Source organism: Capricornis sumatraensis, chromosome 2 (genome assembly GCF_032405125.1).
Source record: "Capricornis sumatraensis isolate serow.1 chromosome 2, serow.2, whole genome shotgun sequence".
Lineage (NCBI taxonomy): Eukaryota > Metazoa > Chordata > Mammalia > Artiodactyla > Bovidae > Capricornis > Capricornis sumatraensis.
This window is the reverse complement of record NC_091070.1, coordinates 102525044-102550172: the sequence shown is the minus strand read 5'-3', so window position 1 is coordinate 102550172 and position 25129 is coordinate 102525044. Positions and strand designations below refer to the sequence as shown.

General features: G+C 43.8%; 2 protein-coding genes and 2 non-coding genes across 5 annotated transcripts in view; 2 read left to right on the top strand and 2 right to left on the bottom strand.

Annotated features, from left to right (window-relative positions):
* The first annotated feature begins 5556 nt into the window (after nt 1-5556).
* TRNAP-CGG (transfer RNA proline (anticodon CGG)) lies at nt 5557-5628 on the top strand. Its single transcript has one exon. It is a non-coding gene; the product is annotated as a tRNA-Pro (tRNA).
* Nucleotides 5629-6278: 650 nt separating this feature from the next.
* TRNAP-AGG (transfer RNA proline (anticodon AGG)) lies at nt 6279-6350 on the bottom strand. The gene has a single exon. It is a non-coding gene; the product is annotated as a tRNA-Pro (tRNA).
* Nucleotides 6351-7228: 878 nt separating this feature from the next.
* Nucleotides 7229-7363, bottom strand: LOC138072339 (putative ribosomal protein eL39-like 5). Its single transcript, XM_068963448.1, has one exon. It carries the CDS (start codon nt 7361-7363, stop codon nt 7229-7231), a length of 135 nt encoding a protein of 44 aa, XP_068819549.1.
* A 4996-nt stretch (nt 7364-12359) lies between these two features.
* The window catches only part of MPZL1 (myelin protein zero like 1), a 93622-nt gene continuing 80852 nt past the window's right edge, over nt 12360-25129 (top strand). For both annotated transcript variants that reach the window (XM_068965059.1, XM_068965058.1), the window contains exon 1: nt 12360-12572. In XM_068965059.1, the coding sequence (XP_068821160.1) occupies nt 12482-12572 (91 nt within the window). In that variant the 5' untranslated portion in view covers nt 12360-12481. The remainder of the gene's footprint in view (nt 12573-25129) is intronic.

The following is a 25129-nucleotide window of genomic DNA, read 5'->3' as shown; positions in this document are numbered from 1 at the left end:
ACTCAAATAAAACAGCATTTGTTTTCAGAAGCCACCAAAGAAAATAGTCTCATTTTTCACGTGATGTTTGCTGTGTCCAGAGCCAGTCTGGAGCTCCAATGGGTTAAGTCAGTGTCTGTGTTGTTCATTGTGCCTCATGTATTATAGGCACTCAATAAATACTTATTAAGTAAGGAATGACTGAGCTGATTTCGGACTGGAGCAAGATTATCTTCAGCATTTATCACTGCCCAACGGCTCCCGCACTGGTACCAGATGCCGGAAATGTTTCAATTAGCAGCTGATTCCACTGCCTCTAGTCTTCCCATTCAAAATGCATATCCTGAGAAAGAGGATATTTTATACCTTTGTCATCACATCTTGAATTGAGTTTGTTCTAGAAAACCTTCTAGAAGGGATTGAAAAAGAACAGCAGAGTACATGAAAGTCTAGGGGCAAGTCCTGACTTCCCAGTCTTGCTTAGAATAAGCCAGGCCCAGTGATGTCATGATCAGAGTGCCTACGGAGGCTGAGAAAACCATTACTCCAGTTCTGCCCTCAGAGTCAAGAAGAGCCATGGGAATTCTGGAGAAACCACAATTGCAGTCAAATGGGGCAGGAAACTGTGGTTCTTTGATCCTCCTCAGAGAAAGAAGAGATGATGAATGTGTGAAATGCCTCGCAGTATAAAGGGAGCCACCCACTTCAAAAACAGGAACAAAGAGAATTATTGACTTCTCTTCCTGGAAAGTTCTGGGCTCTCCGTGGTACCTGCAACACCCTGGCACAGTCAAGGAGATGCCATGAGGGAAACAGGATGTAGAAGGAAGAGGTTGAAATGGGCTAGGATTCCTCACTGGGCACTCTTGTCAGTAATGACTCTGGCCCTTGATGGTGTAGTTGTATATGAAATTTTGAAAAAATTACTTGTATTTAGACAAACCAATAATGTCAGTTGCTTCCCAGGTGGCTCAGATGGTAAAGAATCTGCCTGCAAAGCAGGAGACCTGGGTTCAATCATTGGGTTGGGAAGATCTCCTGGAGGAAGGGCATGGCAACCCACTCCAGCATTCTTGGCTGCAGAATTCCACAGCAAGAGGAGCCTTGCAGTCTACAGTCCATGGCATCTCTGAGTGGGACATGACTGAGCAACTAACACTTTCACTTTCATAATGTCAGTTGGGTTTCCTAGGTGGAAACCCAGTCAGTTCAGCCGCTCAGTCATGTCCCATTCTTTGCAACCCCATGGACTGCAGCATGCCAGGCTTCCCTGTCCATCACCAACTCCCGGAGCTTGCTCAAACTCACATCCATCAAGTCGATGATGCCATCCAATCATTTCTTCCTCTGTTGTCCCCTTCTCTTCCTGCCTTCAATCTTTCACAGCATCAGGGTCTTTTCCAATGTGTCAGTTCTTCACATCAGGTGACCAAAGTATTGGAGTTTCAGTTTCAATGTCAGTCCTTCCAATGAATATTCAGGACTGATTTCCTTTAGGATTGACTGGTTGGAGCTCCTTGCAGTCCAAGGGACTCTCAAGAGTGTTCTCCAACACCACAGTTCAAAAGCATCAATTCTTTGGCGCTCAGTTTTCTTTATGGTCCGACTTTCACATCCATACATGACTACTGAAAAAACCTAGATGGACCTTTGTTGGCAAAGTATTGTCTCTGTTTTTTAATACCCTGTCTAGGTTTGTCATTGCTTTTCTTCTAAGGAGCAAGAGTCTTTTAATTTCATGGCTGCAATCACCATCTGCAGTGATTTTGGAGCCCAAGAAAATAAAGTCTGTCATTATTTTCCCATCTATTTGCCATGAAGTGATGGGACCGGATGACATGATCTTTGTTTTCTGAATGCTGAGTTTTAAGCCAACTTTTTCACTTTCCTCTTTCACTTTCGTCAAGTGGCTCTTTAGTTCTTCTTCCCTTTCTGCCATAAAGGTGGTATCATCTGCATATCTGAGACTTTTGATATTTCTCCCTGCAATCTTGATTCCAGCTTGTGCTTCATCCAGCCCAGCATTTCACATGATGTATTCTGCATAGAAGTTAAATAAGCAGGGTGACAATATACAGCCTTGACATACTCCTTTCCCAATTTGGAACCAGTCTCTTCTAACTGTTGCTAGAGTCTGTCTGGTTCTAACTGTTGCTTCTTGACCTGCATACAGGTTTCACAGGAGGCAGGGAAGGAGGTCTGGTATTCCCATCTCTTTAAGAATTTCCCACAGTTTGATGTGATCCACACAATCAAAGGCTTTAGGGTAGTCAATGAAGAAGTAGATGATTTTTGGAATTCTCTTGCTTTTTCTATGATCCAACAGATGTTGGCAATTGGATCTCTGGTTCCTCTGCCTTTTCTAAATCCAGCTTGAGCATCTGGAAATTCTTGGTTCACATACTGTTGAAGCCTAGCTTGAAGGATTTTGAGCATTACCTTGCTAGTATGTGAAATGATTGCAATTGTGCAGTAATTTGAACACACTTTGGCATTGCCCTTCTTTGGGATTGGAAGGAAAACTGACCTTTTCCAGTCCTGTGGCCACTGCTGAGTTTTCCCAATTTGCTGGCCTATTGAGTGCAGCACTTTCACAGCATCATCTTTTAGGATTTGAAATAGCTCACCTGGAATTCCGTCCCCTCCACCAGCTCAGTTCGTAGTCACGCTTCCTAAGATCCACTTGACTTCAGACTCCAGGATGTCTGGCTCTAGCTGAGTGATCACACCATTGTGGTTATCTGGGTCATGAAGATCTTTTTTGTATAGTTCTTCTGTGTATTCCTGCTTACTCTTCTTAATATCTGCTTCCATTAGGTACACACTGTTTCTGTCCTTTATTGTGCCCATCTTTGCATGAAATGTTCCCTTGGTATCTCTAATTTTCTTGAAGGGATTTCTAGTCTTTCCCATTCTATTGTTTTCCTGTATTTTTTTGTATTGATCACTGAGGAAGGCTTTCTTATCTCTCCTTGCTATTCTCTGGGACTCTGCATTCAAATGAGTATATCTTTCCTTTTCTCCTTTGCCTTTGCTTCTCTTCTTTTTAGAGCTATTTGTAAGGCCTCCTCAGGCAACCCTTTTGCCTTTTTGCATTTCTGTTTTCTTGGGGATGGTCTTGATCACTGCCTCCTGTACGATGTTACAGGCTTCTGTCCATAGTTCTTCAGGCACTCTATCAGAATTAATCCCTTGAATCTATTTGTCACTTCCACTGCATAATCATAAGGGAATTGATTTAGGTCATACCTGAATGGCTTAGTGGTTTTCCCTATGTTCTTCAAGTCTGAATTTTGCAATAAGGAGTTTATGTTCTAAACCAGAGTCAGCTTCCAGTCTTGTTTTTGCTGACTGCATAGAGCTTCTTCATCTTTGGCTGCAAAGAATATAATCAGTCTGATTTCGGTGTTCACCATCGGGTGATGTCCATGTGTAGAGTCTTCTCTTGTGTTGTTGGAAGAGGGTGTTTGCTATGATCAGCATGTTCTCTTGGCCAAACTGTTAGTCTTTATCCTGCTTCATTTTGTACTCCAAGGCCAAACTTGCCTGTTACTCCAGGTATCGCTTGACTTCCGACTTTTGCATTCCAGTCCCCTATGATGAAAAAGACATCTTTTTTTGGTGTTAGTTCTAGAAGGTCTTTAGGTCTTCCTAGAACCGTTCAACTTCAGATTCTTTGGCATTAGTGGTTGGGGCATAGACATGGATTACCAGATATTGAATGGTTTGCCCTGGAAACCAAGATCATTCTGTCACTTTTGAGATTGCACCCAAGTACTGTATTTCAGACTCTTTTGTTGGCTATGATGGCTACTCCATTTTTCCTAAGGGATTCCTGCCCACAGTAGTAGATAAAATGATCACCTAAATTAAATTCGCCCATTCCTGCCCAGTTTAATTCACTGATGCCTAAAATGTTGATGTTCAGTCTTGCCATCTCCTGTGGACCACTTTCAATTTACCTCCATTCACAGACCTAACATTCCAGATTCCTATGCAATATTGTCCTTTATAGTACCAGACTTTACTTCTACCTCTAGACACATCCACAGCCTGACGTTGTTTTAGCTCTTGCTCAGCCTCTTCATTCCTTCTGGAGCTATTCCTTCGCTCTTCTCTAGTAGCATATTGGGCACCTATCCAACTGGGAGGTTCATCTCTCAGTGTCATATCTTTTTGCCTTTTCATACTGTTCATGGGGCTCTCCAGGCAAGAATGCTGAAGTGGTAATTACCTTGTAGCAAAAGCAATGGAATACACTGCTGGTGCTGCTGCTGAGTCACTTCAGTCGTGTCTGACTCTCTGCGACCCCATAGATGGCCGCCCACCAGGCTCCACCGTCCCTGGGATTCTCCAGGCGAGAACACTGGAGTGGGTTGCCATTTCCTTCTTCAATGCATGCAAGTGAAAAGTGAAAGCGAAGTCTCTCAGTCGTGTCCGACCCTCAGCGACCCCACGGACTGCAGCCTACCAGGCTCCTCCGTCCATGGGATTTTTCAGGCAGAAGTACTGGAGTGGGGTGCCATTGCCTTCTCTGAATAGAATACATAGGTTAAAGTAAAAAACAAAACAAACAAAAACAGACACAATATGGAATCAGATTTGTTCTTCCCTATGAAGAACAAACGAAGGGGAGGTGGTGCTAGGTCAAAGGTTCTGCTCACTGCCAGTGCCTTCTCCACTCCTCCAAGCTAACAAGGCACCAAACCCTGTCTCCCTCCCTGCCCCTTTCATAGTCCTCCCCATCCAACACACCTTCTAAGACCTGGGTAGTTGCTGTGCCTACCATGCCACTTCCTCGCCACGTCGCCTGAAATACCTAACTGCGAAATGAGGTTAGCACGTTAGAGACAGATGGTTACAGATAACGCAGTACGTTCAGTACATCCAAGGCTCTAAAAAGAGTGCGTGATCTCAAAATGAACGTTGGAAAAAAAGTTATCGGCCAATACTTAGACCCTTTGAGAATTCTGTGTCCCAACACTCCCTTGCAGGGATAAGGTGCATCCTTTCCCATTTCTTGCCAGCTCGTCGAGGTTTTCCCCGCTCCACCCACCCATGTCCGTAGTCGGCAGCCGAGCGTCTTCCGGCGCCCAAGCAGAGGCTGGGAATGCGGGTGAGGCACGTTGCACAGAGCCAAGTGCTCTGAGGCTGATCTGAGCTGAGAGCGGCGGGACCTCCCCGCAAGTAACGAAACTGGGCACGGAGACCCTGGGCTGCGAGCACCTGGAGGAGTCCGAGACGATCGAGGGGCCCTGCCTGCGCCCTCCTAGCCCCGGCTTCCAGCGCCCTGCCGCCCCCGCCTTTCAGGGGGCTATCCTGGCTCGTGGAAAGCGGCTTCCCGAATCTTGGGCGGATGGCCGCAGGCGGCGGCGCAGAGCCGAGGCGCCGGAAGATAAGACCGACCCCGCTGGGAAAAAATGCACGTCCCTTCCTGGTGTCCCTTTGGGTAGCGAAAGCGTTTTAACCCGAAACCTGGGAAATGAGAGGAAATTATCCTGCCGAGGTTGGTCGGGCGGTGCAGCTGGCGGTTGGATAAGGCTGAAGGGAGGCCCTGGGAGGCCTTTTGCCGAGAGCGGCTCGTTGGTCTAGGGGTATGATTCTCGCTTCGGGTGCGAGAGGTCCCGGGTTCAAATCCCGGACGAGCCCAGGCTTTTTCTTGCATTAGCAGTACAATTTAAAACTTTTTTTTCCCCACATGGCTCATTTAAGGGCTGAAATGAACTATTCTAGTTCCTTGAGCTCAAACCTTGACCAAGACAACCAAGAAGTACTTTTCACGAAGTAAAAGATCACATGAGATCAATTCGTACAATATGTGGTCTTTTTTCGTCTGAGGGCAAGATATGAAAATGCTTGTACCACTTTGAAACACGTGCTCGGAAAAGAGACACGCCTCGTGCGGACCCCGGGGCAGCCCCGGAATACTCCGAGCGTGAGCGCGGCACGGAGGGTCGGCGGGCCCGGGTGAGCCGGCGCGCAGTCCGCCTCGCACGGTCGCTGTGCAGGCGGAGGGGCGCGGGCGTGAGCAGATTTAGGTCGCACTTGTAGGCACCGGAGATGCCCAGCGAACGTGCTCGACTCTGGAACTGGCAGGAGTGGGATGAGTCTTTTCAGAGCATTACCTTGCTCTCAAACTTTCTACGTTTTCAGGTTATGTCGTTTAATGGTATTTGAACTTAAACTTATAGTTCAAAGGTCTCAATTTTGTATTTTTCACCAACATGTATTTATTATATTTATAGATCTAAAGTTAATTTCTTTAGAAATGGATTTAATTCAAGGAAAAAAAAAAAACAGGGCTCGTCCGGGATTTGAACCCGGGACCTCTCGCACCCTAAGCGAGAATCATACCCCTAGACCAACGAGCCGTCGTTCTCGCAGTCTTCTTGCCATTGTAAAAGCAGGAGGAATTACTGACTTCTGCGTTTCCAAGCGGTTATTTACTGGTATGTGTTTATATTCCTCAGCTGTTTTGCGTTCTAGTGTAAACGGATTTTCTTTTTCTCTTGATTTTTGAAAATCAGTAATACAGAAGAAAACAACGATGTCACTATCAGTGGAATATTTATAATTTTATTTATATTTATGGCTGATAAACTGCAGTGAGTGTGTGGCAATTTCCCTGTGGCAGGTAGGTTCCAGATTCTCTCCCCTACTGAGTTCTGGATGTTGCACTTTCCAATAGTAGTGACATCGTCAGTTTCTTGCCTACACATTTTATCCTAGTGTTCAAAGCACCGTCTTTCCGGCCTTTAGTATTGCCATCTATGTGTTTTTACTCGATCTGTTTTCTTCAGCTGGGAAATCTGTTTCTCATTCTCTCTTTTGACCTTCTCAGAAAGAAATCCTTTAACAAATTAAAAACCAATTGTATGTGGTATATAACTGGGTTGCAGTCTTGTCTCTTCTAAACATTAATAGCAGCACTGAATTCTACTGTATAATTGGCAAACAATTGTTATAATTGGTGTCCAATTGTCCCAGTATCTCTAAGGCATGGCTTCTTAACTCTATTTTATTTATTTTTAATTTTTTTCCCAAAAGAATGTTTCACATATTTATTACTGAGCCACACGGACCTCTAGTGAGGAAACACAAAGAGTCACACATTTCGTTTCTCCCATGAGCTGTTCAGACAGCAGTGAGTTTGCACTGCTGTGATTCAGTTAAGGTGCAAGTGATCTTGCCATAGCATAGGCGAGTGCCAATTGGTAAATGAGGCTCCTTAGAGTCCCAGCTTGGGTCTTCACCAGTGTCTTTTCTTGGAGTTATACCTGATTTTATTACCAGTTTTCATTCGAATCGGTTGGGGAATGGAATGATTCTGCTTTTGTTTCTTGGTCAGAAATTGCTTGATCTTCAAATTCTTGTGAAAAGACATGGGGAGGAGTAAATTCGACTGCACAGAGGAAAATGGAGAAGAGAAAAGAGCTTTTTTACTATATTTTAAATTCTTAAATAGTATCTGAGGCTTATGCTGGCAAAGCTGGTGCTCAATGACTAATTGCTGAATGACTGCAATATGTTCCAAATCCCTTAAAACTACAAATTTTGGTACTTGGACAATCGGTATTTGTGAATTGCAACTCTAACAAATAACTAACCAGATAGGAAACTACAAGTAGACACAGTGACTATCCTAAATAGGCCTATTTATTTTATCTCATGTACCATTCATTGTTTATTCATTTGATTGCTCATTCACTCAAACATTTAGAGGCACTATGTGTTGTTAACAACACTCTAAGTTGTTAACTTTCTACTTATGGTTCAATGTGAGTAAATTTTAGTTCTGGGGTTCTAACATTAAGACCCCACCCTTTGTTTTATTTGAAAACGTCCTAACTTGAGTCTTCAGTTCTTCTTAGGTCCCAAAGCAAGGAGGATAAGAATACCCTTTAAAAATATTCATTAGTTCTAGATGTCAGCAGAGTTTATTCATCAGAACCTAACTGGAAAAAAATGTGCCCTGGACACTTAAGAAGTTTCTATTTCTCCTGGAAATGAGGAAACTACAAAATATAGCTCGTTAGGTAAAATAATGTAATCACTTCCGTTTTCTGGGAACCTCCATCTCCACAGTTACCAAGAGGTCTGTTTTTATGCTCACCTTTCCCACTTGAATTTATTATTAAGTTATTATCATTTTAGGGCTTTTATTTTTCCTATTTCTTCTTCTCTAGTGATTGCAAGGGTTTGTCTTATTCTGCAGGTGCCACTAGACTGTCACATTTCCCTCCAGTGATGATATAGGAAGACTGACAGTAACAAAACTCAGGATATCAGTTGTCCAACTCACAGTGACAAATGTCTCTATCTCAGCAAGAGGAATGCCTGTGATACCTCTCCAGAGCACATCGTTCCCTCATAGGTGAAGCAGAAGTAGTACATAGGTGCTGTCGGGGTACAGGGAGACAGAGAACCCTGAGGAACATTTTATCCCGGCCACAGTGAATGCACAAGCTGGAGACACATCCTTCTCCTATACAGTAAACCCTAAAGACCCTGTTACCAAGTTCTTCCAACTTATGCCTCTGTGCCCGGGGATACCAGGGGCACCAGAGGCGCTAGAACTTGGATTTTCAGATTTTCAAAACTTTCCTAGGAAAATGCAGTCCCTTTCTGGATTGAGACAGTCTCTGTAGAAATGTTAATGAAACTGATTTAGCTCCAAATAAATCTTTCTCAGTGTGTCCTGGATTCATCTTTGACTCTATCTGATATCCACCAAATCTCAGTGCTCCTGGAATGGCTTGCTATCACCACCCACAGATCACAGCATTCCAATCTTCCTCTGGCAACAGATTTTAAAATACAAGGAGGGAGGAAATACCACTGAGAGTACAGGAAGTGGAAGAGAATTCTACTACAATCATAACGATGTTGGAAATTTTGGTGCCTGACACTGTCTTTTCTACTTCTCCCACTAATTCCAGCTCTAGAAAATTATGCCCATATATATTTGCTAGCACTAGCTGCTCCTGGCGGAGAAGGCAATGGCACCCCACTCCAGTACTCCTGCCTGGAAAATCCCATGGACGGAGGAGCCTGGAAGGCTGCAGTCCGTGGGGTCGCTGAGGGTCGGACACGACTGAGCGATTTCACTTTCACTTTTCACTTCCATGCATTGGAGAAGGAAATGGCAACCCACTCCAGTGTTCTTGCCTGGAGAAGCCCAGGGATAGGGGAGCCTGGTGGGCTGCCATCTATGGGGTCGCACAGAGTCGGACACGACTGAAGCGACTTAGCAGCAGCAGCAGCTGCTCCTGGGTGCCTCTTATCTGATCTCTATTAAGAGAAGACTTAAAGCCCTGAGATGTTCCCAAGGCCAACCCTCCTTACTGTACTCTCTGTATTCTACATGAAGCAGGAAGTCTGAGAGGCCAATGGATCTGTACATAGATAACTATTATCAGACAAGACTTTGCTCATGGTTTTCCTTCTTATTGACTCTGTAGGGAAAATTCTCTCCAAGAAGTCCACTCCTTTCAGAGGTAACACAGCCCATTAAAAAGACTTTACTTATCCATGGAAAGTCTTCAATTGATTCTGATTGTATGCCTGGACTGACTGAGCTGAGAAGAGGGGTTTCCAGGAGGTAGAAGCAGGTACCTAAGGAGGAGGAGGTTTGTTAAGTGAGACTCTCAAGCTCACAATAGTGATTGAAAATCCAAAGGTTGGTTTGTTTTCCGTTTACTATCACTACAGAAGGATCTAAAACTAGAATGCAAGGACTATGGCTGAAACAACCTCACAGGACTTTTTCTTTGTAACTTCTCTCGATTAATTTAATAAACATTCATTCATCTATTCATTCAGCAAATATTTATAATCTACTTATGATCTGATACTGGTTTTTTTGTGGAAACACTTTGCCGCCCTTGCAAGTTCTGATTTCATGGTAGCCTCTCTTGTTGCTTCCTTGGGCTCCAGACCTACATATCTAACTGCCTTCTAATTGACCATCTGGGTTTTCTCAGAAGTTTCAGCTGTGTTCAAGGCCCAGTTCATTAGCTTTCCTCACAGACCAGATTTTCTTTCTGGGGTTTTTATGGTGGAAATTTTTTTCTTTATATAAAAGAAATTTTTTATATAAAAATTCCCTCCAAAAAAACCCCAGAAAGAGAACCTGGTCTGTGAGGAAAGCTAATGAACTGGGCCTTGAACACAGCTGAAATATATATATATATTTCTGTATATATATGTATATACATACATATATAAAGGTGCATCTAGTCAAGGCTATGGTTTTTCCAGTGGTCATGTATGGATGTGAGAGTTGGATGGTGAAGAAAGCTGAGCACCAAAGAATTGATGCTTTTGAACTGTGGTGTTGGAGAAGATTCTTAAGAGTCCCTTGGACTGCAAGGAGATCCAACCAGTCCATTCTAAAGGAGATCAGTCCTGGGTGTTCATTGGAAGGACTGATGCTAAAGCTGAAACTCCAATACTTTGGCCATCTCATGTGAAGAGTTGACTCATTGGAAAAGACCCTGATGCTAGGAGGGATTGGAGGCAGGAGGAGAAGGGGATGACAGAGTTTGAGATGGCTGGATGGCATCACCGACTCAATGGACGTGAGTTTGAGTAAACTCCGGGAGTTGGTGATAGACAGGGAGGCCTGGCGTGCTGCGGTTCATGGGGTCGTAAAGAGACACGACTGAGCAACCGAACTGAACTGAACTATGTACATATGTATATGTACATATGCATATATATACATATACATATATATACATATACATATATATATATCCTTGCACTTGGTACTGCTTCCTTATTTCTGAGTTTGCTTTTCCTGTTTCTCTCTGGTGAAAATTTATCTAGCCTATAAAATCCGCTTCAAATGCTATTTCCTCGATGCATCTTTTCTGGACACCTCGTGGGCCAGTGGTTCTCAGAAGAGGAAGTTATCTGTATTGAAGTGTGTCATGGGCAGCAGAGAAGCTTTTAACATGACACATATCTTTGAGGATCACTGCCTGTTGGCCTTATATTTCTCCTTGATTCCACCTTCTCTTCAAGCACTGAAAAAAAATTTTAATTCAGTACTTGCCTGCTACACTGACTGCTAGACTCTGTGCTTCTTGAGAGTAAAGCCTGGGTGTTCTACATCTACAGCACACAGTAGGTGCTCAGTTAATGCATTTGTAGTCTTTCCAATATATGGCATTCCGAAAAAGCTTCATGAGGATCTTGCTGACAGAGAAATAAGGTGAAATGGTGTTTTCTTGTTTGGTTGGTTTTCTCTCACTGGGACTAAGGTAATTGCTATCAGTCTGCCATACTACAAGGCTAGCAGGCTAAAACAGCAAAAATATCGGGAAGCCTGTTCATAAGATTGACTTGAAACAAAACCCTGAAATGAAGGGCTGCAGGGGAGTGCTCCTGCCCTGCTCTTCTCCCCCTCTCATCCTAATTATCTAATACTTGTTTCCTTCTCCCACACTACAAGCCTCCCACCTGGATTCTTCCTTTTCTTCCTACACCCTCATTTTTCTCGTGTTCCTGCCCTTCCGTTTCTCCCTTTCCTAGGGTGTTCTCATAAGCACCCTTCCGAACACTTTCCAGAATTTGGGGGCAACCAGTAAGTGGCAGACACTGCTAACCAACTGGAGCCGGCTCAGGCATGGCACTTCAGAGTCAGGAGGGGAACTTGCCAATTTTTGATAAATCGAGGGACATTTTCAAAAACAAAACCCCATCCACATGTGCTCCAGGGAGTGAGGAGAGAATTCCCAGTTCTCAACCCTTCTTAGCCAAAAGTGGGAGGGGAAGGGTTCCTTAGAGGAAAGTCAGACAAGATGGAGACTTCTTTTTAAGCTATTAGATTTCTCAATTTGCACATAAATTATCTGAATCCAGGCAAAATAGACGTGGGATACAGGGCAAGGGGGGAAATGTGTTCTATCTGCACGAGTGAATCAGAAGTTTCTCCCCATCTCATTCCTTTTTTTTTTTTAATTGTGTAAACGAACTGCTTCTTTTTCTCTAGGTGAGGCTCAGAGAAACCGAGAAGAGCAGAAACGGAGGCGAAGACAATGAAGAGATCCGGGGGGCTGGACGCTCAGAGACGCAGCGGAGACTCGCGCAGGCCAGAGAAGTCGGGCGAACGGCCACGCAGGCAGGCGGGCAGGCACCGGGCTCGGCGGCGGTCGCCTCGGACAGCCAGGGACCTCCGCCGCTGGCAGAAGGAGCCCTGGGTGGGACGGAGATGGCGCGGCCCCGCCTGGAGAGAGGGAATGACGGACAGTCGGTGCCTTCCAATCGCGTCCTTCAAAGTGTGCGGGGCAGGCCAATGAGCTGACTGCTGTGGCCAGCGCGGGGCGCAGGCCCCGGCACACTGCTGGCAGGCTGTGGCTGGGGCCGCGAGCGGGGAGCGCGGCGTGGCCCTGCTCGTCGATACCGGCGACGACGAGTCCAGAGCCCTCGGCCAGGAGCCTAGCTAACTGCAGTGGGGACCGGGGCTCAGGGCCGCGGCGGCTGCGGCTGGAGGACGATGGCAGCGCCCGCCGGGGCCGGAGCACTGATTGCATCCCCAGACCGCCGGCGCTGTCTGTGGTCGGTGCTGGCGGCGGCGCTCGGGCTCTGTGAGTGATGCCGGGGCCAGAGCCGGGGCGGCGGGACCTGTGGCCGGCCCGGCGCTTGCGGGGCGCAGGGGTGCGGAGGGGGCGCGGCCTGCTTGCCCTGGGGCCTGGGGAACTGAGCTGGCGGGCGGGGAGCGCGGGCCCGCAACCGGCTGGAGAGGCGCGGAGCCTCTTTCTTCTTCCTGGATCCCTGCGTGTAGAGGAGGCGGGGAGAATTCACCACTTTGGTCATTTTGGGGGGCTTTCTGGGGAGGGGGCCCGGCGGGCGGCTGCATTGTGCCTTCGCTGGGTTGCCCACCTTCTCCGCTTGGTGACTCTGGGTCGCCCAGGCCCGACTGGGATTCCGGTTCAGGAACCCGGGCTTCTGGCATTCTCCACCTTTGGGAGTCGGCGGAAGGTTGCAGTGTTTTCTTCTGTGCGGCCTTTGTTGGTTTGTTTCCCTGTTGAACGACTTTTGTTTTACCTTGTTGGTTCCATTTCCAGTGCTCTCCAGTCCGTTTTTTAAGTCTCGGAGATGGAAGGGCCCCAGAGTTTCATATGCCTAATCTCTGTAACCTGCAGAGTACCGAGAAGAATTAGCATTACTTCTGGGTTAGGGTGCAAAGAGCTGAAATACCGCTGGAATGACCTGGCTTAACAGAGTTTCATGAAATCCATAATAATTCCAGACATAGTCACCATAGTTTGACAAGACATAGGATATTAAAAGGCACATCTGTCTTTGTTAAAAAAAAAAAAAATCCACATTTTTTCCTTTGCCAGATATCATAAGTGAGATATAAGGTTAAAAACCTCAGGGTGGATTTACTGAATTGGATGAATTGTTTTACGGACATCTGCAGTGGTGTCTGCCATAGAACGTTTTTGTGTATTGTTGCTCAAAACAGTGAACTTGTTGCTGTCTCAGAATGTGGTTAAGTTATGGTTATAAAGAGAGCCAGCTCCTAAGAAACCGTGGAAAGAAATCATTTCTTTGTTTTGCAAAAATATCAGTTGCATCACAGTGTCTGAACATGAAAAACTCAATAATAACTTTTACAGAAAAGCCCTGTATGTAATTTTTGGAGCCAGGGAGAATATTTAATGAATGGCTTCAGGAGCTATAAAGTATAAATGTAAAAGTCCCTTCACTCTCTGGTGGTTGATAGGTGAAGATATACTTTGTATATATAAGACAATCCATTCTGTATAAATGTCTCTTCTGAAGGAGGGAAAAAGGTTAGGAGCATGTGTTTTTCGTTGGTGGTGGTGGTGATGGTAATAGTCATGTTTTAGTGAACAAGTAGAAAATAGCTTAAAACTAATGTGTATCAGAACTCTTGTTTATTCATACAGAATTATTATGCATGAGAAGCTGACCTCTGTCTTTACTGAGGACAAAAGCAGAGAAATCTTAATTAAACTCAGAGTACTAAAAAGTAGCTGAACTGAAGAAATAAATATTAATGGATATGAATACAAAAAGATCATCAGAATTACATCAATACATACCTTGGACATAGCTAGCTCTTCAGTAATGGAAGATGAATGCTGATGTCTGAAAGTCAGCAGCTGTTGTTATTGGTTAATTTTAGAAAACTATTGAATGTCTCTTCTTTTGGGTTACCTTTTCTTGTCATGAATACTATATACAGCAGTTCATGTTTTACAGAAAGCCTTCTTAAGTTTGATCAAGATGCAGTTATTCCACAAACATTTACTAATCATTTTTTAAGTACTAAGCACTGAAAATATTCTAGGAAAGATAGTCCCTGGCCTCACATAATTTGCAGTTCAGTGGGAGAGACAACGTGTGATAAGCAGTAGAAGAAGTCTTTCATTAATGGTTTGCTGTAAAAGCACAGAGGAGAGTCATCATCTCAGACTGAATTTCAGACTGCTAAAAGAAAGGGATGCTTGAATTAAGTAGGAATTGGGAGAAAGCAGTATTTGCAGATTGATGAATGAACCCGTTGGTCAGTCAGCGTGGTGAGAGGTGGGAGTGTATAGAAGAGATGGTGGGAGTTGAGGCAGGAGACCCAGCTAGAGGCTCTAACACCCAGTGGACCTTGTTTGCCATTAATAAGGCTGAATTTTATCCTCAGGGTATAGAGAGCCTGTGAAGGATTTCTCTGACTATTGAGATGTGAAGGGTGGGTTTGAATGATGTGAGGCTGAAGAAACCAGAGTGTTATGTAAGAAACAAGAGCAGGAGGATTGAAGACCTGAATTAAAACGGTGGGTTATGAAGAGAGGACATTTCCATGAACTTGTTAGAAAGTAAATTTGATGGGGCTTGGAAATTGATTTGATGTGGACTTATAAGATGACCCTAAGTTTCCTGCTTAGGAAGCTGGGCATAGTTCTGCAAAGTTATGCTTTTCATAGATGAAGAATGTGGGATGAGGGAAAAGGAGTGTTGGAGGAAGAGGATGATGAAGTTACTTTTGGATATGTTGAGTTTAAGATGCTGCTGAAGTATCTCAATAGAAATGGGACAGTTGGGTAGATGGTTCAGTTGGGTAGGTGAAAAGAAAGTTCTGGAAGGAGATATGCATCTGGGAGGCTTTATGTGGGTAGTAGTTAAAGCTATGGATTGCTTGGATGAGGTCAGCAAGGGAGAGGGTTCTTGAAAGAAATAGTAGAAGGCCAAGAACAGAGTTCTGGGGTATATGGAACCTGAGAAGGAGACTCGTTGAGTAAGAGAAGCAGAAGAGTGCTGTCTTGGAAACAGAGTGTGAAGCTTTAACTGTGTCAGATGAAGAGTGTGCACACTTCAAGGATTCACTGAATTTGGCAATGGGAATGAATGTCTTTGGTAACCTTTAGGTGGGCTGGAATACCCAGAACATGAAGAAGAAATCTCAGTAATTTGTACCACCCACTTCAATAAAGGGCACCATCATCCATCTAATTGCTCAACCCAGAAACCTAGGATCCACCCTAATTAACTTCCTATCCTTCAGTCCCCACATCCATTCAGTTCTCCCATTTCCAAAATACCTCTAGGACTCCCCCGCTTTCTTTTTTCCCTCACCTGCTGTTTTCCTGTTGGTCTGCTCCTAGATTTTTGCTCGAAATCACTGTCATTTCTTGGCTCTGTTACTGTGGTAACAGTAGCCTCCCAGCTGGACTTCGCATTTCCCCCTTGCGTCTTTTTACTTCCTTCTTTACACAACCACAAAAATGATTTTTAGAAAAATGCAAATCAGTTCATGTAGCTTTCTTGTTTGAACTTCTTAATGGCTTCCCATTGCATTCTGAATGGCATTCTTTCCGTGGCCTACAGTTCTCTACATGATCTGGCTTCTGCCTGCCACTCTGACTTCAACTTTTGCCCCTTGCTCACTATATTCAAGCCATGTTGCCATCTTTCTTGGAGAAGGAAATGGCAACCCACTCCAGTGTTCTTGCCTGGAGGATCCCAGGGACGGGGGAACCTGGTGGGCTGCCGTCTGTGGGGTTGCACAGAGTCAGACACGACTGAAGCGACTTAGTGGCAGCAGCAGCGGCAGCAGCAGCAGCCATCTTTCTGCCCTTCGACACTCATTCCCATCTCAGGTCCTTTGCCCTTGATACCTGATGTGCTCTTTCCCCAGAACTGCCCAGAGCTATCTCATTTTCATCAGTGAGGCCTTAGCCTAAGTGTCACTTCCTTAGAGAGGCCTTCTCCAATCACCCTATGCAGTGGGGTTCCCTGTTATTATTTCTTCAGTTCAGTTCAGTTCAGTCGCTCAGTCGTGTCCGACTCTTTGCGACCCCATGCATTGCAGCACACCAGGCCCCCCTGTCCATCAACAACTCCTGGAGTTCATCCAAACTCATGTCCATTGAGTCAGTGATGCCATCCAGCCATCTCATCCTCTGTTGTCCCCTTCTCCTCCTGCCCTCAATCCCTCCCAGCATCAGTCTTTTCTAATGAGTCAACGCTTCGCATCAGGTGGCCAAAGTATTGGAGTTTCAGCTTTAGCATCATTCCTTCCAATGAACACCCAGGGCTGATCTCCTTCAGAATGGACTGGTTGGATCTCCTTGCAGTCCAAGGGACCCTCAAGGGTCTTCTCCAATACCACAGTTCAAAAGCATCAATTCTTCGGTGCTCAGCTTTCTTCACAGTCCATCTCTCACATCCATACATGACCACAGGAAAAACCGTAGCCTTGACTGGATAGACCTTTGTTGGCAAAGTCATGTCTCTGCTTTTTAATATGCTATCTAGGTTGGTCATAACTTTCCTTCCAAGGAGTAAGCGTCTTTTAATTTCATGGCTGCAATCACCATCTGCAGTGATTTTGGAGCCCCAAAATATAAAGTCTGACGCTGTTTCCACTGTTTCCCCATCGATTTCCCATGAAGTGATGGGACCAGATGCCACGATCTTCGTTTTCTGAATGTTGAGCTTTAAGCCAACTTTTTCACTCTCCTCTGTTCCTCTTCACTTTCTGCCATAAGGGTGGTGTCATCTGCATACCTGAGGTTATTGATATTTCTCCTGGCAATCTTGATTCCAGCTTGTGTTTCTTCCAGCCCAGCGTTTCTCATGATGTACTCTGCATAGAAGTTAAATAAGCAGGGTGACAATAGACAGCCTTGACGTACTCCTTTTCCTTCTTGGAACCGGTCTTGGCCCTTTGTTTATGTCCTTATTGTAATTTCTCACTGTTTGGTGGTTCTCTTTTCTCTTTCTCTAGAATCCAGGACAGAGGTCGTGTTGATCTTGTTTATAGAAGTATCCCTAGGCCTCAGTGTACTGAATATGATAGATACTAATAAATACTTATTAAATGCAAGGAGGCTTAGGCATGTCTTGATAACAGTTTGTTAGTAGTTTGCTGCATGTGTTAGTATTTGGCCTGGCACATAGGAAGTATCCAAGAAATGTTTGTTGAAAGAAGGAGTATTTTTTCCAAGTTGATTTTTATGCATTATCTGATAATTTTCATTCTTTAAGTACTATTTCATATTCCTCTGATATATATGGAATAAATTGACATTCTTTGATCACTTTAAGCACTATAATTCTGAAATTACTACTTATTATGTACGATAATTGTTTTATCATGTTTGTTGTAGTATATAAGTGTTTTATCCTTAAAACTTTTCTGTTTTTTGGTGCTTGTTGCTGTCTTAAATGCAGACTTGAGACACTTCCGCTGTAGTTCAAAGGCCACTAATCTCATTACCAACTCCCTCAGCCTTTTAGTTTGGATTTACTAGTTGCAATAATAAAATAAAAATTTAGTCTTTTTTTTTTTTAATATTGTACCACACATTTTTGTCTGAACTCCAGGGTATTAAGTGGGCTCAGAAGCTGCCAAAAAAAAAAAAAAAAGAAAGACAATATTAAATGAAAGATATATGTATAAAGTGCATAAAATGTGAATTTGTGTTTTTACAAAATCATTATTCACTTATTCAACCAAATGAACACCTTCTGAGTGCCAGGCACTGTTCAGGCATCTTGGATGCAGCAGGGAGCCTAGATTCTAGTGGGAGTAACAGACTGTTCAAATAAAGAATGGACACCAAAGAGCAGTTGGTCCTTTGGCAATCACAATTTAAGATAATCAGCAGTTGTGAAAGTTTGCAGTAAAAAAAAGAGACTTTTCTGTTGTGCCTGCAGCGCTCCCAGGAGAAGGCAATGGCACCCCACTCCAGTGCTCTTGCCTGGAAAATCCCATGGACAGAGGAGCCTGGAAGGCTGCAGTCCTTGGGGTCGCTGAGGGTCGGACACGACTGAGCGACTTCACTTTCACTTTTCACTTTCACGCATTAGAGAAGGAAATGGCAACCCACTCCAGTGTTCTTGCCTGGAGAATCCCAGGGATGGGGGAGCCTGGTGGGCTGCCATCTATGGGGTCGCACAGGGTCGGACACGACTGAAGCAACTTAGCAGCAGCAGCAGCAGCAGTGCTCCCAATCCTGGGGTCATGGGTTCCGTCCCTGGTCAGGGAACTAAGATCCCACATGCCATGCAGTGTGGCCAAAAAAGAAAAAAAAAGAGAGAAAGAGAATACTATTGGCATTACAAAATAGATATTTTTTAAACTTATGAAGGATCCACCGTGGGATTCCATTAATGGTTGCTCTTTCCTGCTGAGTTTAAAATGTGATTTAATTGGGGAAAACATGATATACACAGTTTTCCAGAAATATTGCTGCCTCCTTTCCACCTGGTAAATGCTGGTCTACTAAGTATTTCTCACATTCCTTTCTATTGTGACTAAAGCTGCTTTTGTATAGCCTTAATCACATTTCTTGTGGATGAGTAGAATCTTCTAACTGGAACCCAGTTGTGTTTTTACTGAAGTTGTAGCTTTTATCTGAGAATTTGGATTCTCTGTGTAGGATATGCATCTCACATATTGCAAAGATTATTTTTAGATATTTTTTGACATATACACACTGCTCTATTTATTATTCATTTTTGGCTGCACTGAGTCTTCAGTGCTGCGTGCAGGCTTTCTCTAGTTGCCGAGAGTGGGAGCTACTCTTTAGCTGTGATGCACGGGCTTCTCGTTGCGATAGCTTCTTCGGTTGCAGATCCCAGGCTCTAGGCAGATGGACTTCAGTGACTGCAGCATACAGGCTTAGTAGTTGTGACTTGCTGGCTGTAGGGCACTCGCGCTTCAGTAGCTGTGGCACAGAGGCTCACTACTTGTGGTCTGTGGGCCCTAGAGTGTAGGTGTGGCACACAGGCTCTTGAGTGTGGGCTCAGTGGTTGTGGCCCAGGCACATGGGGCACCCGCCCAGACCAGGGATCAAACCCCTGTCCCCTTGGGCAGGCAGATTCTTATCCACTGAGCCATCAGGGTAGTCCCACAAAGATTTTAATCTTGCTTTCTAAGACTATTGGTGTCATTTTTTAAAAAAGAGAATAAATGATTTGCCTTGACATGGAATTCATTATAGATTACTTTGGTCTTTCTAGCTTCCATTAAAGGAAATTTAATTATTAAAAAAAACTAGAAGCATTGCCTGAAGTCTCAAGTATGTTGAGGCTCTTGGTCTTGCTCCCTAAGGCTGGTGAGATATGAAGCCTTTGGATATCTTGAATGATAGTCCTTTCTTCCTTTTCTACTTTTGTTTTGCCAAATATTTGACATTAGCCATGCCCAAAGTCATTGGAATTTTGGCTGCTTAGAAGGTGGAGGTCAGTTGGCTTTGTGATCATTCAGTTCGGTTCAGTCGCTCAGTCCTGTCTGACTCTCTGACCCCATGGACTGCAGCATGCCAGGCCTCCCTGTCCATCACCAACTCCCGGAGCTTCTTCAAACTCATGTCCATTGAGTCAATGATGCCATGCAATCATCTTATCCTCTGCTGTGCTCTTCTCCTGCTGCCCTCAGTCTTCAGATGAATCAGTTCTTCACATCAGATGACCAAACTATTGGAGTTTCAGCTTCAGCATCAGTCCTTCCAATGAACACCCAGGACTGATCTCCTTTAGGATGGACTGGTTGAATCTCATTGCAGTCCAAGGGACTCTCAAGAGTCTTTTCTAACACCCCAGTTCAAAAGCATCAATTCTTCGGTGCTCAGCTTTCTTTATAGTCCAACTCTCACATCCATACATGACTACTGGAAAAACTATAGCTTTGACTACATGGACCTTTGTTGGCAAAGTAATGTCTCTGCTTTTGAATATGCTGTCAGGGTTGGTCATAACTTTCCTTCCAAGGAGTAAGCGTCTTTTAATTTCATGGCTGCAGTCACCATCTGCAGTGATTTGGGAGCCCCCCAAAAATAAGGTCAGCCACTATTTCCACTGTTTCTCCATCTATTTTCCATGAAGCGATGGGGACTGGATATCATGATCTTAGTTTTTGAATGTTGAGTTTTAAGCCAACTTTTTCACTCTCTTCTTTCACTTTCATCGAGACTCTTTAGTTCTTCTTCATTTTCTGTCGTAAGGGTGGTGTCATCTGCATATCTGAAGTTATTGATATTTCTCCCGGCAATCTTGATTCCAGCTTGTGCTTCATCCAGCCCAGCATTTCTCATGATGTACTCTGCATATAAGTTAAATAAGCAGGGTGACAATATACAGCCTTGATGTACTCCTTTCCCAACCAGTCTGTTGTTCCATGTCCAGTTCTGTTTCTTCCTGACCTGCATTCAGATTTCTCAAGAGGCAGGTCAGGTGGTCTGGTATTTCCATCTCTTTAAGAATTTTCCAGTGTTTGTTGTGGTCCACACAGTCAAAGCTTTTGGCATAGTCAATAAAGCAGAAGTAGTTGTTTTTCTGGAACTGTCTTGCTTTTTCCATGAGCCAGTGGGTGTTGGCAATTTGATCTCTGGTTCTTCTGCCTTTGTGACTATTTGTAGTGCCTAAATTGAGAAATTGTCATCTTCTCCTGGGACCTTTATATCTTCGCTGTTAAGCTTCTATTTATAAAATCTTTTTGAATGCATGTGGGCTGCCATATGTAAGGGCTTCCCTGGTGGCTTAGACAGTAAAGCCCGGGTTCTATCCCTGGGTTGGGAAGATCCCCTGGAGAAGGAAATGGCAACCCATTCCAGTACTCTTGCCTGCAAAATTCCCTGGCTGGAGGAGCCTGGTAGGCTACTGTCCATGGGGTTGCAAAGAGTTGGACATGACTGAGTGACTTCACTTGACTTGAGCTGCTATAATTTTTTAATCATTTATAACTTTACCTTGGTTCCCTTAGGCCTTTATCCAAGAAGAGAAAGATGGTTTCACTGATAAATTCTCTTTCAGTGAATTCTTTTTTTTTTCCTTCCCGTTGAAACTCAGAGTCTCCCAAGAAATTAGGATCTTTTGTAATACCTCTGATTTGCTGTCAGAGCCTGTGGCTTAAATAGATTTCCAACAGCCGTGATACATTGTACCTAGTTCTTAGGTTTAACTAATTGGGATTAGAGATACAATGTCTTTGCTGAGCCTGGGTTATTTATTCTTATAGATGAGATTGACCCATAGAATGAAATCCATGACTTAAGCTTGTTAGTACTGTGCTGTAATCAACTGAACAAATGTTGATGAATTTGCAATTTACATGGTCTGTACTGAGACTGTGATAGTCTATAGTACTTTGGGATCTGATGTGTTTGTTATGTGCAATTTAAAGCCATTTTAAAAATGCTTTTTATCAAAGTTAAGAAATGTATTCTTTTCTCTCCAAACATTGAACGTCACAGTGTGCAGTTATGTCTCTCCAAACATTGAACGTCACAGTGTGCAGTTATGTAAACTTAACTGTGCTTCTTCCAGATAACACTTGAAAAGATAAAGGTGCTTTATTGTAGGCTAAGCTTCAGTGAGAACTTGGATGACCCTATACCAGCCTGTTTCCTACAGTTATTCACATCCAGGTCATAATTGCTATATACCCTCCTCTGAAGGGTATTGCTAGGAAACATAAGTAAAGGACTCAGCTTCCTAAGAGAAAAGTATGTTAAAATGCAAATATGTGAGATCTCCTAAATAGTTAAGAAGGGCAGAGAGAAAGTGAGTAGTTAGGAGGAAATTTTGAATTAATTAACCCATTATCTTTCTAGATATAGATACAGGTACATATATCTTTCTCTTTTCAACCAAGTATAACTTAGAAGTTTAGATATAAAACTAGGTTAAAAAACAAACCAAAAAAACTAGGTTCATGTTATTTCTTTTGTTCTGCTCTCACTAATTGAGTCTGTACCATGCGCCAGGCCTTTGCTAACCAATTGATATGCATTATTTCATCTCCTTACAATTCTGTGTGGTAATTATTATTTTTATTAATTTTACAGATGGAGAAACTAAGAATCAGACAGGTTGTGTGATGTGCAAACTCATTTAGCTAATGTGTGGTAGAGTTGGGACTCAAAACTGCAAAGCATGTGTTTGCAACCACTCTGCGTTATTATGGGTCTCCCTGGTGGCTCAGATGGTAAAGAATCTGCCTGCAATGCAGGAGACCAGGTTCAGTTCCTGCGTCAGGACAATCCCCTGGAGAAGGGAGTGGCAACCAACTCCAGTATTCTTGCCTGGAGAATTTCATGGACAGAGGAGCCTGGTGGGCTGTAGTCCATGGAGTCACAAAGAGTCAGACACGACTGAGTGACTAATACTTTCACTTTCTGCATTATTATAGAATTTCTCCTTCAAAGTCTCTAACCACTTTTTTCAAAGGTTTCCAGGATGTCTTAAATGTTTGCAAAGAATCCTTTAACTGTCCCAGGGCATCCACCATTGTCCTGTGTCTGTGGTCACGTTTGTGCCAAGAGCCCCATGCCTTGATGCTGCCAACTCCAACCTAGAGGATGAAGCTGCCATGTTGAAGCCTTCCTCACTGCTGATGCAGAATTGGGCCCTGCTCCTCCCTAGGGCTTGTGAATGGTGTGATTCTTGTAGTTTCTCACTCTGGTATTGCTCCCTCTGGCTAGGACACAGCATGAATCCACTTATCCAAGTGTCTGACACCGTATGAGGCTCAGAAATGTTCCTTGCCCCTCATGTGGACCAAGCCACTGAGCCTTCCCTCTTCACTTGGGCTGAGTTTCTCCCTGGAAGCTGTGCAGATCCTTCTGCAGTTAGACTTCTGGCAGGCTTGCCTTACAGGATGTCCAAACAGGCTCAGAATGTTCAAACCAAAAGCTCCTCACTGGGACCTTTCCTGGCCCTTCCACCCCACTGGCAGAGGTTCTGTAGCCCCGCTGCCTTTCTGCCTGCCTCGAGCAGGAGTTCCAGCTCTTGTCTCTTAACTCATAGGGACTTTTGGTCTGGATCACTTTCATCTGTTTGGAATTTATTCCAAACCCCCACCCCCAGTGAATGCAAATATAGAAGAACCCTGGTAAGGCGTGATGAACTTTATATACTAGAGAAATTAGAGAATATTTTAATAATAAGCAAAGATGATGCTGATTTGTATATGGATTTCAGAACAGAAAATGCTGAGGGGCAATTTCTCATTTCAAATTATAGGTCCACAGTTTTATCAGCAATTCTGAAATCCCAAAAGCTCTGAAAACTTAAAGTTTTTTCCTAAGTTTGATACATACTCTTTTGGCTGCATAATTTGACCTGAACTGGTTATAGACTATTTCAGTTGTGATCCACTTGGAAAAATAATCATATGAAACATAAATACTTATAAACCACAGAAATACTTATATATTTGATTGTGGGATGCTGTCTTACACCCGACTGGGGCTGTTGTATAATATATAATACATGCATTGTGTTAATTTTATGAAATCTGAAAAATTCTACCTCCTGAAACACATCTAATACATAAAGCTAATGGCTTGCTACTTAAAACACCTTCATTCAAACTCATTTCTTAACTTCTGCTAGTTTGGACCCTGCGGCCTTGTCTCTATTCAGCTGATTTAAGTATGGGAATTGATGGAGGAGATGTGACTTTCTATTTTTATAATTCAAGTTAGACTTTTCTTCATGTGACCTAGAACTTTTGTGCTTACACAGATCAAGTAAGAATTTAGTGGGCTGCCCACCTATATCATTTCCAGGAACACTATGATCAATTAGCCAATGCTGCCCATCTCTGAGTCAGACCGTTCTGGCTACCGCTTTCCCTCTGGTATTGCTGTGGAAACGCACTTGCCTTTGGCAGCTGAATGCTGCCACTTGGGTCCAGTTCCTTCCATTGCCGTTAGGGAACATCACATCAGTGTTAGCAATTCGCTCTGCAAGTTCTGGCCTACTGAGAGTGGTCCCAGGACTCTTCAAGGATGCTGGGGCTCTCCTCACAAATTTTTTTCTCATATATTCAGAAAGGCATGTCTTTTGGACCTGGGGATGGATGATTTGTCTTAAATGATAGTCCAAATTGGGAGATTGGAATCCACGTACATGCACTATTGATACTATGTATAAAATAGGTAACTAACGAGAACCTACCATACAGCCCAGGGAACTCTACTCAGGGCTCTGTGGTGACATAAATGGGAAGGAAATCCAGAAAAGTGGGGGTATATGTGAACGTATAGCTGATTCACTTTGTGCCATAGCAGAAACTAACACAACATTGTAAAGCAACTACAATAAAATTAATTAAAAAGAAGACAAACTCCCTGTAACTTTCCAATTTCCCTGAGCCTTTGAATCCCTTCCTCTTCATTAAACCAAGGCAGATCCAGCATTTCAAGCTCATTTTCTGTGGGCCACTTTTGGCCCCTGTTTTAGCCAAGGGACCAATACAAACTGTTAGCGCTGTTTCTAATGCTTTTGAATTGCAACATTAAATGCAGAATATCTGTTTAATGGGCTCTTATCAACCAGTTTGGCCTGATTCAGCTTTATGTTCCTACCACCATTGTTCTGCATACTTAGTATCCATTCCACACATATTCCTTGCATTCCTGTCTGTTGTTATTCAATCACTCAGTTGTGTCCAAACTCTTTGGGACCCCATGGACTGCAGCACACCAGGCCTCCCTGTCCAGCACCGTCTTTTGGAGCCTGCTCAGACTTGTATCCATTGAGCCGGTGATGCCCTCCAGCTATCTCGTCCTCTGTCATCCCCTTCTCCTCCTGCCTTCAGTCTTTCCCAGCATCATGATCTTTTCCAGTGAGTCAGCTCTTTGCATCAGGTGACCACAGTATTGGA